General features: G+C 34.8%; 1 protein-coding gene across 2 annotated transcripts in view; it reads left to right on the top strand.

The window, feature by feature from the left end:
* The first annotated feature begins 6,466 nt into the window (after positions 1–6,466).
* The window catches only part of LOC145693507 (uncharacterized), a 52,385-nt gene continuing 43,987 nt past the window's right edge, over positions 6,467–14,864 (top strand). For both annotated transcript variants that reach the window (XM_081769585.1, XM_081769578.1), the window contains exon 1: positions 6,467–6,792. In XM_081769585.1, coding sequence (XP_081625711.1) covers positions 6,772–6,792 — 21 coding nt within the window. In that variant the 5' untranslated portion in view covers positions 6,467–6,771. The remainder of the gene's footprint in view (positions 6,793–14,864) is intronic.

The following is a 14,864-nucleotide window of genomic DNA, read 5'->3' as shown; positions in this document are numbered from 1 at the left end:
AGTATTTTGGCAATAACGTGTTGACACACACAACACTGTGTGTAAATGTAGATGTAAGTACATCACAGATATGTTGTGTTCTTTCTTTTTTATTCAGGAAAACACACAAAAATATATTAGTATTATAGTTTAACGTCGCACAATTATGCTCTGATGCTGTGGAAGACAGCTATTTTGACTAAATGAAATGGTGGAAAATATGAGGAAACGAGAGAACCCCGTGAAAACCCACGAACACCACATAAGTTTGTGTTTAGTTTGAGATTACAGTAAACCTTGTTAATTCTTTAGCAAAAAATGTCAGAATATAGGAAAGAACTCCTGGTTTGTGTATCCTGGAAGTGTTGTGTCACCCTTCCTAAGACCGTGAACTTTCAACTGGCTTTTCCATCTTTCGTCTTCTAAAGAAATCGTTGAGAAGTTAGAAGTTTCACTCAGATTACGAGAACAAGGCTGTCAATGATTCGAATGTAAAACTTCCAAACTTTATGATGGACTGAATTAGTAGATTCGTCATATTATCAGATAAATATTCGAACGCTTGTGGTGACTTCTTCTGAAGAACAAATACTATGACAAATAACCATGGATGATTTCATATATAGTTAAATACCATTATACTTTCGCACATATTGTCTGGAAATGGGTATATCTTTTTAACTTCTGGTTGGGAGAAAACTCATGTTGTACCTACTATGTTGTACCATTTGACCTTTAGCAAGTGACCGTTCTCCCTAATTTTGATAGGAATTTAACTATTATTGTTATTAATTATTATTCGTAAACAAGGTCTCAAACAAGTGATATTTTCTATATTAAATTTAACGAATACTGCACTTTAAACATGGTTATAGTTGAGAGGGAAATATTGCCCTAAGAAACTAGTTAAATATACCTAGACCATATGTTTGATATTAAAGAAGTCTTTGCAACTTTATGCCAAATATGTTCCGTTTAACTACTCTTAGGATTTGATATGTATCCCTTATTCAGCAGTATTTATAATGGACTTCTAGCCTTAGGTTGCATATTTTGTGTTCCACTGAAAGAGTGCAATGGATGCTAGAGAGAGTTACTGTCTCTGAAAAGCCATTGTTCTGCTTATGATAAGTTCGAAGTCATGTTTGGTGCATTAGTTCAGCAATAAGTAATTAATGTTTTACCTATTTTCTAAAATTGACATGCTATTCACTATGATTGAATTATTCACTAAATTTGAGAGAAACAGAAAGAAATAAAAATAAAACTTATACAGTGCTATTCGTTCCTATTTTCGACCGGTGTATGTTACTTGGAGTAAAACTCATTAATCTAGCATTTTTCCAACTAGGAACGCTTACGTTCTTAAGTTGTAACCTCTATCAAATATTGTTCACAGTTCATATCAAATTTGATCATCAACTTTATATAGGAAAGTAGATAGGTATACTGTATCGGTTAAAAGTTTTCGACCACTCCAGATTTAAATGCGTATCCACAATGTTCCTATTGTTATATAGAAAAGTCGATCACAATGTGTCAGACGTACTCCTGCCCGCAGCATTGACAAATGAATGGATGTCTAAGAGTAGCTAAATATGTCATGCCTCATTATAATTCTTAAAACACACACACGCATTTGGAACATTTGTAATACGTTATTGCACGATATAAAGAAACGCATGAAAGGCGAGCAACGATGTACACTACATTCTAGATGGTTCATTTGCGCGTACAATGGTAAAGTTGGACAACCAACCATACAGTGAAGTAAGCTGGATTGCCTAAACCCGAGGAGTAACATGCTTACAAAAACACTTTGTCTTCGCATAAAAATATATCATACATTTAAGAATTATATTGGAGGTATCATGCGAGTCGCTTTCGCCGATACTAAAGGTGACAAACTATATTCGTGTAGCATAAGAGACGTGGAAGTTGTTTAGAAATTATTACTGTTCCAGGAAACATGGATTTAACATCAATCTACATTTACGGTACATGAAGTAAATGAAAGAAAGAAAGAAAAAAAGGAAAATAACCCAAACGTCCGAGTCAAGGAAACTGCTAAGGCAGGTTATGTATTTCAACAATTACTCCATGACGAAAGATCTGTTGCATCAATCGTGAATTATTTTTCATATTAAGTCTAGCCTAAATTCTGAATGATAAAATAGCAATTAGTAATCAACGGACTGATTTAATTTCTTCACTAATTTAACAAAAAAATATTATTTTAGACAATCTAAATTACACCTAAAATTTGCAATTAGCAGATGACAGCGGGTTTAGCTATGTAGCAAGAGGTTATTTGTTTTAAATGGAAGATGTCTTATTAAGTGATGGTTTTGAAACCCGCTGTCGTCTGTTAATTGGAAATTTTAGATGTAAATTAGATTGTCTAAAATAAGATTTTTTGTTAAATTAGTGAAGAAATTAAATCAGTGCGTTGATTACTAATTGCTATTTTATCATTCAGAATTTAGGCTAGACTTAATATGAAAAATAATTCACGATTGATGCAACAGATCTTTCGTCATGGAGTAATTGTTGAAATACATAACCTGCCTTAGCAGTTTCCTTGACTCGGACGTTTGGGTTATTTTCCTTTTTTTCTTTCTTTCTTTCATTTACTTCATGTACCGTAAATGTAGATTGATGTTAAATCCATGTTTCTTGGAGCAGTAATAATTTCTAAACAACTTCCACGTCTCTTATGCTATACGAATATAGTTTGTTACCTTTAGTATCGGCGAAAGCGACTCGCATGGTACCTCCAATATAATTCTTAAATGTATTATATATTTTTATATGAAGACAAAGTGTTTTTGTAAGCATGTGACGCCTCGAATTTAGGCAACCCAGCTTACTTCACTGTATGGTTGGTTGTCCAACTTTACCATTGTACGGCGCAAATGTACCACCTGTTATATGCGCCCATTAAACACCAGTAAAACAGACAAGGCTGATATAAAGATTGTATAACGCTCTTCAATATAACTGCAACTTGTCAATACATATCATCATAAGTCTTCTGCCATCATTGGCCGGTCACTTAGCACAACAAAGAAGCATCTATGCTCCACGGTCTTCAAATAACTTTTTCGTCTCATGTACGATATTTCTGGTTTGATACCGTCAACAAATTGTAGCCTCTCTCATCCTCTCCCTCTCATTCCTGAGGGTTGATACAATTCCTTCTTAGTCTATGTTCCAACCAATTTCTCTTCTTATTTTCAATAATATCTAAAGTTGTTCTCTTTTTTTTCCTTACTATTTCCAATACCCTCTCATTCACTTTCCGTTCGACCCGGCTAATTGTCTCCATTCTTCTCCACACACACATTTCAAAATCTTAGAGTCGTTTCTCATCACTTATGTATTCTGTGCATGTTTCTGTCCCATACAGTACAATACTTTACACGAAGCATATTATGCGTCTTTTTCTCAGCTGTTTTTTTTTTCAAGGTCCCACAAAATAGACTTTTTTTAAAATCCTAAATGCTTCTTTTATCATTCCTATTCTTGGTTTTATTTCACGTTCATACTACATATCATTACTAAGGCCTCTTTCACATTATCCGGCGATTTGCCGGATCCGTTTCCGGCTGTTTGCCGGATCCGGTTTTGGCCCCTTTCATATTATCCGGCGTTTCGCCGTGGATGAAAAATATGCGAGCAGGGTTGCTGTGCAACTGAAGAAACAAAACTCTGTGACTTGTCGTGTTGTGGTTGTTGTAATGGACAGACGCAAAATGTGTTTTCTACTCGCCTTGTTAAGACACAGGCAGAAAAAAAAACGTCAGAGACACATATGGGTTCACCCTTTTTTAGAGAAGCGGTATCTTGAAGGAGATTTTTCTATACTGTTTCCACAATTAAGGGAAGACGAAAGAAAATTCTTTAATTACTTTCGTATGGGCTACAGCCTATTTCAGAGTGTTTTTTTTAACATTATTCAGTTGTACCCAAGTATATATATGAGCACGGTTGTTATGCAATTTTCGGAGTAGAAAAGGAGGGGAAAAATCTCTGTTGATTCGAGTTGTCAATCTCAACTATTGCCATTCATTAGTTTTGTTAACGTGGTTTCAGTGGACTAATGCAAGATAATATGCATTTTATTCGCTTTGTTACCAGGCCCGTAGCCAGCCCAAAAATTTAGAGGGGGCCCTTTTTTTCTTTATATACAAGTGTGCAGGCGGGACATAGAGCCCGGTTCCTCCATTTACACCTAGCATTCTTTTCCTTTGCTTCAAGAGAGCTTGGTTTCTCCTTTATACCAGCGTTTGTGTGCAAAGATTTATATATACATATATATGTGTGTGTGATGTATATAAAATCAGAGGGGGCTTTAATATTCCCCTGTATATCGTTCTTTTTCCTTTTCCTTTTTCTTTCTGTTTTTTTCGGGTTTTTCGGGTTTAATTTATTATTGATATTGGTATTAAAAAGGGTCACTACAAATTTATAGAAGGTCATTTGTCCAGTGCTACACGGACATCTCCCAATCTTCTATTACATAGAAAAATAATAATTTATATTGATTTCGACACTTCGGTAGTATTGGACGTTTTCAATTAATTTTACATGTCATCTTTCCCCATATATTGTATATACAGGTTTGGTTAATTACTCCAGATGTACTTGGTGCTTGGTGACATATTTTCCGTTTGAATGTATTATGAGAAGCAACTTGCTGTTTTGGAAAATCATGTCATGGAATCCACTACAGATACAATTATGGTTACATATGTATATTATTAGATGTTTAAGAGTTTCAGTTTTTAACACAGATCTCTAATCACACTACAAATTATTCATTATACAAAATATCCTTTCCGTCGGAACATTCGTGGCAGGGATGCGCGTTCTGAACTCCACATTATCACATGCTTGGGAATATTGAAGGGATTTTTTTAAAAAAAATGCTTGAGCAATTCGTTTCATCTTAAATCTACCCTCATTTGAGCAGTGTTTCAGAAGTAGCATACTTTTTTACTTTCTGTAATCTTATCGAAAAGGTAGGAATCATTTCTTTTCCTGACAGTTTATTTGTGTACTTCAAGCTGCTCTGGACATTATCTCTTTCAATTACTGAGTTAAGAGTTCAATTCAAATTATTAATGTCTGCGAGCGGTGTAAACCACTACTCAATATATTCCATAAAAGTTGAATAAAATGAACACAGTTATTTCTTAACATTCGATTCAGAAAAAAAGAATGCTCATAATTCGAAATGTTGTGAATACAGAATAAAACATTAAAATATTGTAGATAAGTTAAACCAGAACACTTTGCACGACGTTTTAAAAAAGAAGGACATTTCTCGATTTTCTAGGGGTCTTTGCAACACGCTTTATAAGACAGTAATGTACTGCGGAAATCAGTACGTCTGGTCACCCTATCTTAGCACTAAAGTTGCAAACTTCATTTTTCAGGTCTTGGATTTCAATAAAACTTAGCATCATTTCAGATCTTTTTTTTCCTGGCCAAATAAAGTGAAAAATGTATGAAAACATACCATTAGTTTTCCCATTATGCTTTTGGTGGTTGCATCTCTTTTCTGACATACAAGTAAATAAACTAGTCGTCTTCGTAGGATAGTCATTTTTTGATTGATTGACATTGTAAATAGATTATGTAATATGTTTTTTGTGAAGTTGTGTTGAACTATTTTCCCAGGCCCTTCTGAATCATTCTACTTCTTCCTTCCTTCTACCCCCCCCCCCCCAATTTTGGGTCTCTCATCTCTGGAAACTATCTCACCCAATTACTGTTACTTTCTTTACATCAATTCTCTATGTACATTTTTTCTATATCAATCGTGCACCTCTTCGCTTTCTTGCTTACATAGCACGGAAAAACGATGCGAGCACGTTTCATTGCTTCTCTGCGGTCACATCTCGTATTGTCTTCTTATTCTCCCTCTTCTTACCTCGCTCAAGCTACGAGGAATGGCGCAGCTTCTGTCGCGTCTCGAAAAACAGGGAAAATTAGGACAAATTGAGCTTTGGGACATGGCAGAGAGTGACACAGTTCAATGCCCGATCAAGTAAAAAGAAGAAAACCCGAAAAGTCTTCAGAGTAAACGTGCTACTATATCAGCTTCTTTCAGTACAGAAGCAACAAGTTCTGAATGGATGACTGGCTGATGAAATTGACTTCGTCTTTCTTTATTTTTTTTCTAACGTTTGTTTTTGTCCCGTCTTTTGTTAGGTTATTAAGCAGGCTACACGCCACTGAATACAATGTTTTGTACCTCGAAATTCCATTTCACTATCTGTGTTCCTTCCCCTCTCCCCACTTCGTCTTTCCCGCTTAAACTGATGATAAATTTGGCGCAAAATCAGAGGAGGAAAAGGGCAGAGGGGGAATAAGATTGCAGAACGTTGAAGAGCTAGGGGTGCACAGAGACAAAAGAAAAAGTGTGAGAGAGATATAGTGATGATGATAGAGCAAGAGTTTGTGCCCAGGAGAGCGCGAAGCGGAATGGGGAATCAGCAATGCAATGAAACATTCAACCAACCACTGTACCTGATGGAACCATTGAGGTGGACAACCTCAGCTATGCCCACCGCAGGACTATAAAACCACATTACACGGAGCGCCGCACTTGCATTTTAGTAGCAACTTTTACACAGTGGTGATTGATTTGGTTACATTTGAATTCAATTCGATACGAAGGGAATAAAAAAAATAAGTTGACTTAGTTCGTTGAAAGAAACTAACGAAAGACTATAAATATTGTGTGAACTAATTGAAGAAAACTGATAATCATCGTGCAGTCGAATGAGGCATTTTAGAATGAAGGTGAGTATTTTTTTAAAAATAGTATTGTTTGGAAAGAAGGTCAAAAGCTTCTGGTGTATTTTTATTAAGTGTTATTAAGGTAGTCTATGATAATTACATATCTAACTTTTTTTTTTTTATTTGTGTTCCTCCTCACTATCAAGTAAATGCCGAGTGCGTATGATAGTTCAGAATATCAACGTTGAAATCAAAGAATTTAAATCAAAACTTCATAATAGAGAATCTCGGTGCAGAAATAAGACCGAATGAATTCTATTGGTCGAACAATAGTCAAATCTGGGATTTTCCAGGGCTCATTTGATCTTAAGCGGAAAATGCTCAGATATTACCTAGGACATGACCTATGTTTATTGTAATTTTCTGGACGTGAGCTATGATTTCGTCAGTGATTATTAAAAGACATTAGTCGGATTTGTGACAGCAATCACTTAAAGAAAGATTTTTCAAACTTTAAATGAAAATTTGTTTGTTTATTCTTATCCTAATCCTACAGACACTCTTACCGGGAATTGAACCCAATTCTCCAACACCACAAGTGAGTGCTTTAACCATTCGAGGATTCTAAAAACATCCATTAAATTTAAATTTCCATCAAGTTTTCATTGCTTAAATGAATCAAAAGATACCATTTTATCTTAAAACGGCTGTTAGTACCACAAACCTTTTCCTAGATGTGTACTCACCAGCAAAAATAGCATTTCGTCTCTGATATGTGAAAAGTATGGCAAAATATCACCCATGCAAATTAAATTTCCTTATTATTAGCAAAAAAAAAAGAAGAAGAAAAAGAAAGAAAAGAAAAAGAAAAGAATAGAATAAAAAATAAAATTTAAAAAAATACATATTCATAAAGTAGAAAGTATCGAAGCCAAATTTGCTGTAGATTGTTTATTGATTTTTATGTTAGAACAATGAAATAATTTGGATGGAAGAATTTGATAATTGGATCTTCTGAAGCACAAATAGAAATAATAATTATCATATAAAATATTGAAATATTTTAATACCCTAAATTTTCAATGAATAATACACTAAATATAGAAGATTTGAAAGTGACATACATAAAAGCTATTACATATTCATTAGTTTCTTTTAGTTGACAAATTATTTTGATGCGCTTAATCATGTGTCTATATTCTTCTTTTCTTTCCTCCCTAAAAAGAAAATAGCATTAGTGCAGATTTACAACAAAACACATTAAATAATGAAATCAAAACTCTGAACTCACGAAGTTTTCATTACAGGATTACTACTTTTGCTTTTTACATATTAGTATTCTTCACTTTTCTATTTTGAGAAATAAACATCAGAATGTTTCATATAATTAAATATGTGACGAATCATTCTCTGGTTTAACTCTGGGTTCGACGTCGATTTCGGTGTCAAATTGGGTTACAGCGGCCACAAAGAAATAAAATGAAATGAAACCATTCAGTTTTAAGTACCCGGGATTATGCCCTTTAGACTAAGGGAGACGATAATTAAGACAAATGAATGATGATGGAAGAATTAGTGGAATGAGAAAGTGGGAGGAAACGGAAGTCCTCCGAGAAAACCCATGGACATGATGTTGTCCACCATAATCTTACTTGGCTGGGGATTGAACCTGGGACCCCAGGCACCAGAGGTAAGTGCTCTGTCACTTTTTTTTTAAAGTTCACGGTATCACACAACGTGCCTCAGTAACTTACTTGACCATGCTATACTTTACTTGCTTTACGTGCTTTACTCGTTTAACTGGCTTTTCGAGCCACTAGACGAGCAGGGAGAGCAATCAATGAGTCACCGTGCTACCTGCAACGACAAGAAAGAAACCCAGCAGAATCCAAGTAAGTAAGCCAAAAAGGAATAGCGATTGTTGAGACGATATGCTGACTACACATTTATTTGTAGAAACGTTACGAGTTTAACAGCCCAGAGTTCTTTGTAAACTTAATACATGATCAGTCGAATTTTAATGTTTTTCCCCTTTTCTTATTTTTCTTTTTCTTTTCTTAAAACATACGTCTGATTTGAGGGGATTACGTAATACAACAAAAATACAGAGAAGATTTTCGAAGTACATTCATGACCTGAGGAAATGAACTCAAGACTACCTTTTATATATTTATACTTATCTATTACCATCCTAGACTTTTATCTATATAATTCACTTCCATTTGTAACCGCTTCTTGTACTACTAACATTGATAATTAACGTACTGTACTTCCTGCAAAATCACTCGATCGTAGGTGTAGAGTATAACTTTTATTACAGCAACAATAACTATTGCTGCTACTACATATTTATTTATTTATTTATTATTATTATTATTATTATTATTATTATTATTATTATTATTATTATTATTATTATTATTATTATTATTATTATTATTATTATAACTATAATTGAGAACTCAAGTCAAGGAAATTAATGAAAATTGTGTTACGATAATTGTACTTTCGTGTACCTAAATGAACAACAAAGTATTTAACAAGCGGTCTACATGTAAATTATTATTGATTCGAAGCAGTAATAAACAAATAAATATTATATTTGAATGTTGTAATTTGTACTTTTGAGTGTACTAATATCTGATTTTAACAAAATTCTATATTTGCTTACTCTCTCTTCCTAATAGTATAAATAAAATTATCATTATTATTATTATTGTTCAATTTATACAGAAATGTAAAACTGAAGTTAACGTTGCGAGAAAGCATAATTCTTTTCTGTTATTCTATTTTAATGTCTATTTATATCTGCTATCACATTTACCAAGAAACATTATGAAGATTTGTAAAGATTGTAAAATTACTACATATTTATAAACATTAGCTGGAAGTTCATATTTATTAATTCTCTATTAAATCAAATTTATTGTAGATTATACACAGAAAATGACATATGAATCAAGCACTATGTGAGTGATATAAAAGCTCTGGATTTTACACATATTCAATTTCTGAAGTGAGCTGAATATGAAATAGCTCTGGAATATGGTATGAATAATTTAATTGTGAGAATTGTAAATGCTGGGTTAAAAGTGCTAATCAAAATTCACCAAGTGATGGTTCCTGAGAAGAATATTCGGACCCAAGAGGAACGAGAATGGGGAATGGCGGAAGCTTCATAACGAGGAACTACATAGTTTATACGGTTTACCCAACATTGTTAGGGTCGTCAAGTCTAGGAGGCTTAGGTGGGCAGGTCATGTAGCTAGAATGGAAGAAAGTAGAAACGCTTTCAAAGTCTTGACTGGTAGACCCATAGGAAAACGACCATTAGGAAGACCTAGGCGCAGATGGGAGGATAATATTAAGATGGATCTCGCAGAGATAGGAATACAAAGTAGAAACTGGATCCAATTAGCTAAGGATAGAAGTCAGTGGAGAGCTTTTGTGAACGCGGCACTGAACCTCCGGGTTCCATAGGCCATAGAGTTAGTTAGTTAGTTAGTTAGATGGTTCCAATTGTAAACAATAACAGAAGGCTAACTTTTGTATTAATCAAAACATACAATGAAATACTATCATTTAATTTATATTGCTCGAAAGTAAGAGCTTCTTGTAATCTAAAAGAACAAAATTCTTTCGTAGAAATTTCAGTCCATTACCCTGCATTGTTATGGAACTTTCGAGCAGGGTTAGAGTTAATTGAGGTGATAATGGAGGAAGGATGAATGAAAACAAGTCTTCGTTCATAAGATGGAAATTACTTCCTTGATAGGAAAACTATAACACTTCTTTGCTTTGGTTAAGGATACTTCCAGATGATAAGTAATACACTATTGTATTGTATTATGCGCTGTGTACTAAGTGTGCACTCATGTCTCACTATATAAACAGTGTCATGGGATATGGAATTCAGAGTGTGTCAGCGCATCGTGACAGAAGAGGGACAAGTGCTAGAGAAGATGTTATAAATCATGACTATCGACCTGCAGACAGGTCTTGACACGATGTTTCATATTCCTGAAGACACTATCATGGGTTTCCACGGTGATGCACCGTATTATGATTGATATTGTATGTTGCGACTCATCAAGTGTCTTCGAATTGTGCTCATAATACAAACTCTTAAAAATCTGGTTTAATGAGATCAGAGGACCTTGCGGGCTAGATATTACGGCAGATAATATGAACCTCCTAAACATTCTCAAGTAATCATAAATACTTGACTTATGTGCGCTGCGGCGGTGTCCTGATGGAACCAAGTACCTGTTATTTCACCCTCAGCGAGATACTCAATTGACGGTTGAAATATGTCGCAGTAGTAGCACACCATGAAAATGTCTTGGAAAGACTTATTTGATGGGTTATGGTGCACCATAGTCGAACCTTCTCACCACAAAAAGATAGTTCGTTAAGGGGATGCGGATTATGTATGCTTTAGAATTTTGTGTTCTTACTGTTCACATAACGAGAGAGATGGGACCATGTCTCACCAGTAAAGAACTTTCAAAATAACCCTTAACTTATGTGACAAAGAATTCTAGAAACCACTGACAATATTGCTAACAAGTTTCATGATTTCCAGCGGATATCTTATATGAAAATATGCGTAGTTGCTTCCAAAGAATACTGTGCAATGTAGACGTTGGCGTGCCGGGCTGTTGTGACAAACATTTGGAAGATTTGGAAGAACTATGTTCAATTTTCTCATGAACAATGTTTTACATTTGTTTCTGATGTTGATCGTTTCCCACGTCGTTTTACATAGTGCGGGAATTTGAAATCGAGACTGCAGCTACAGAAAAAAACGAGAATGAATATGGAAAGTTTCTTACCTGGGATCATTCAAAGTAAGAACTTCCTGCATCCAAACCTCACTGCATCCTGGCCGTGAGTGCATAGAAGGCAAGGTGCGAATTACCGGGGGGATGAGGGGGATTTTCCCCCTCAGTCACATTTTGTTCCCCCCGAAAGAAGTCAGCTGAAGTATCCCCACCGGGGATGCTCGCTTTCCCCCCACCCCCAAACTATGCTTAGTATAACGCCAAATTTCACTGATTTTTGTCATTTCTTGCAAGTTTAATCTTCTAGCTGTATTTCGCAATGAGCGATGTAAACTATTCACTTTTGGTCATTTCTAATTGCTCCACTATTTTCACCGTTGCTTAGTTGAACTATATTATTATGACTACAGTTGTTACTTCCAACCGTATCCTCGTACCCTTCAGTTGATCATCGTTCGTGAATTTGAATGTACTAATTGCACATAAGAAAGTCACATATGGATTTATAAGTGCTCTTAGCGGTTGGCGAAGAAGAAGTAAACAAATAGCTTCTTCCACCATACTTAGCAAAGTTCGGACATGTCATATTCATTTTCTACATTTGTATCGATTGTCATCTTATTTTTATTTTTTTAAAATATTTTTTTCATTTTCCAGTGTATTCTTTGTTAGCACATGGTCCTCATTATCTAGTAGTTTGTGTGTATGCAACTCAAAAGTTGCGTTTAATTTGTGGTAATTAGCATAGTAATCACTGCCTTTTATAGTTTACGGAAATGGACTTTTGAAACTGTACTCAAAATCTGAGATATATTCTCTCGTGCGCAGACATGTGAGGGTGAGTAAGCGCATAATTGAAGATTTGTTTCAGCATTTGCTAATACGACTGGTTCTCCATGTCATTATCCATCTGTATAAGCACTTCAACTGGAGCGGGCTTTTTAAAGTTAACCCTTCATTTCTCCATCTTTCTTTTCGCTGTACAGTTTGCTGTCCACGCCAATAATGTTGTCTGGAAAACTTCAATGTAATGTTTTACTTTATTTGAATAACGTAACACATAGTGAATCAACTCATCTGTAACCTAACGGTAAAGTAATTGTAAGTGTTGACATCTTGAGCTGTCACGGAATGGATATTAAAAAAAAAAAAAAGAAAAGAAAAGAAAAAGAAAAGAAAAAGAAAGGAAAAAGAAAAAAGAAATGAAAAGCGCATCTTTAGCGGGGTGTAGAAGCGCAAGCTCGAAATTTGAATTGAGATTTTTCAAATATTTGGCCTTCGATTTGACTTTGATGCCACCAGAAATCGGGACAACAACAATCCTTTTCTTGTATATTACGCTAAACCTAGATTTTTTTTTTTTGAAAAAGATAATTTTAGTGGTTTTCATAATACTAAAGTTTTTTTTTTTTTTTTTTTTTTTTTTTTGCAAGTTGTGTGTAATAAAGCGAAATGGAAGATTTCAATATGAGTAGAAAAATTAACATATGCTTGTGATCACGGTTATCGCTCGGGCCGAATTATTAAGTAAATGAAGCTCAGAGAACTACGGGCACAAGAGTGAGTACATTTAAACAACGTTCAGAAAGATTAGGTGTGGTGTGTGCATGTCAGACAATATATACTTATTGTCAGTAGATTTATTGAATAAATAAATCTCTTACTTATTAAAGATGTCATATTTATGTATGTGTGGGAGGATAAGACATTATTGTCTCATTTTGAAGTATTGCACCTTCAGACTTTACGTCCTGTTGGCCTAATTTTATCCCCCCAATATAGATTATCTAATTCGCACATTGAAGGACTGCTAGAAGTCCTTTTGTGGAATGGTGTTGGAAACCCTTATCGTAGTTCTCTTGATTGCCGTTACGTCATTAAAGTACAAACCTTTGAGTGTAGGAAATATAAAATAGCGCGGGGCCAGATCTGGCGAATAGGGAGGGTGAGTTAAGGCACAAATCCTCTTTTGGGACAAAAAGCATTGCACAATCACTGCCTTGTGACTTGAGGCATTGTCATAAAGCAGACGCTACATACACCACTGACATACTGGAGCCTCACACGTGTGATACATTGCAGTAACTGCTTGAATATCTCAAGATAAAATGAGGAGAACCAGTCGTATTAGCAAATGCTGAAACAAATCTTCAATTATGCCTGTCCTGTAGGAACAAATTCCTTATGCACAATGCCCTTACTATCGTAAAAATCAATAAGGAAAGGCTTGTTTTTAGATCTTCAGTGACGCAGGTTTTTGACTTGTGGAGAGTTACGAGACTGCCACTTTGCACTCTGATATTTTGTGGACGGGTTATATTGAAAAACTCATGTCTCATCCCCAATAATGATATTCAGAAGAAAGTTAAGGTCTCTGTTGACAATAGCAATCAGTTCTTGACAGTGATCAACCCTGTCGCTTTGTTGGTTATTTGTTAGGGGATGAGGCACGAAACAGGTACAAACCTCCTACTTGTTGAGATCGTAGGTTATTATTTGTCACACCGTTTCTTTATTCATGTGCAACTCCTCAGCAAAGATTCGCGATATCGCATTTTGGTCTTCCGTGGTCAGTGTCCTCACTTTCTCCACCAATTTCTATGTTCTCACTGTCCATAGAAAGATATTTTAGACGATTGTTATAGTCTTGGGTTTCGTTTCTATCACTATATATATATTTGGGTGGTCCTCATTTTAGGAATTTCCTTGGACGAACCCCCTAATATAGTTCCATATGGGACCAAATTAAGCCAGTAGAAAAATTAGATCCATTGAATAATTTTAAATGGTTTCTCATAAAATTTGGAATGCATTTACAATACGTAGTATATGGAGAAAGTCTGATATAAACTCTTGTAATTAGAAACAGCTTAAGGGAATGGGAAGATATCTTTGATAATGCAACTAGAAGAAGACACGAAAAGACACGAACCTAATCTTGTCTAGCATTATCATAGCGGCCCTCTTGAAGTCCCGCCATCTTGAATTCAGGTAAAAATTTTTAAATAGGAAAAGATCATGTGATATATCGTTTTGAGGTAGCATTTTACCAGAATGGCAAATCTGGCATTATTTTTAAGTTACCTGTAACCATGTAAGAATTATTACTTGTGAAAAACAAAATGCTTCGATGTAATGTTATTTTATTGTAGTTATGAACCACAGATTTGTAAGAATTTTGGAAATATTTTACATAAACTGGAACAAACTGCTAGAGAAAGTTAAATCTTTGTTTAGCTACGCACTACAACTAAGACAAATCATTTAAGATCATTCATATACCATTATGAGGAAAAAGAAAAATTATAACTTGGAAGAAATTTAAATATCCCTTATTGATATAGTACCTTT

The sequence above is a fragment of the Thermobia domestica genome, chromosome 1 (genome assembly GCF_964235325.1).
Source record: "Thermobia domestica chromosome 1, izTheDome1.hap1.1, whole genome shotgun sequence".
Classification (NCBI taxonomy): domain Eukaryota; kingdom Metazoa; phylum Arthropoda; class Insecta; order Zygentoma; family Lepismatidae; genus Thermobia; species Thermobia domestica.
Note: the sequence above shows the minus strand (reverse complement) of the source record. Positions and strands in the feature narration are given on the sequence as shown.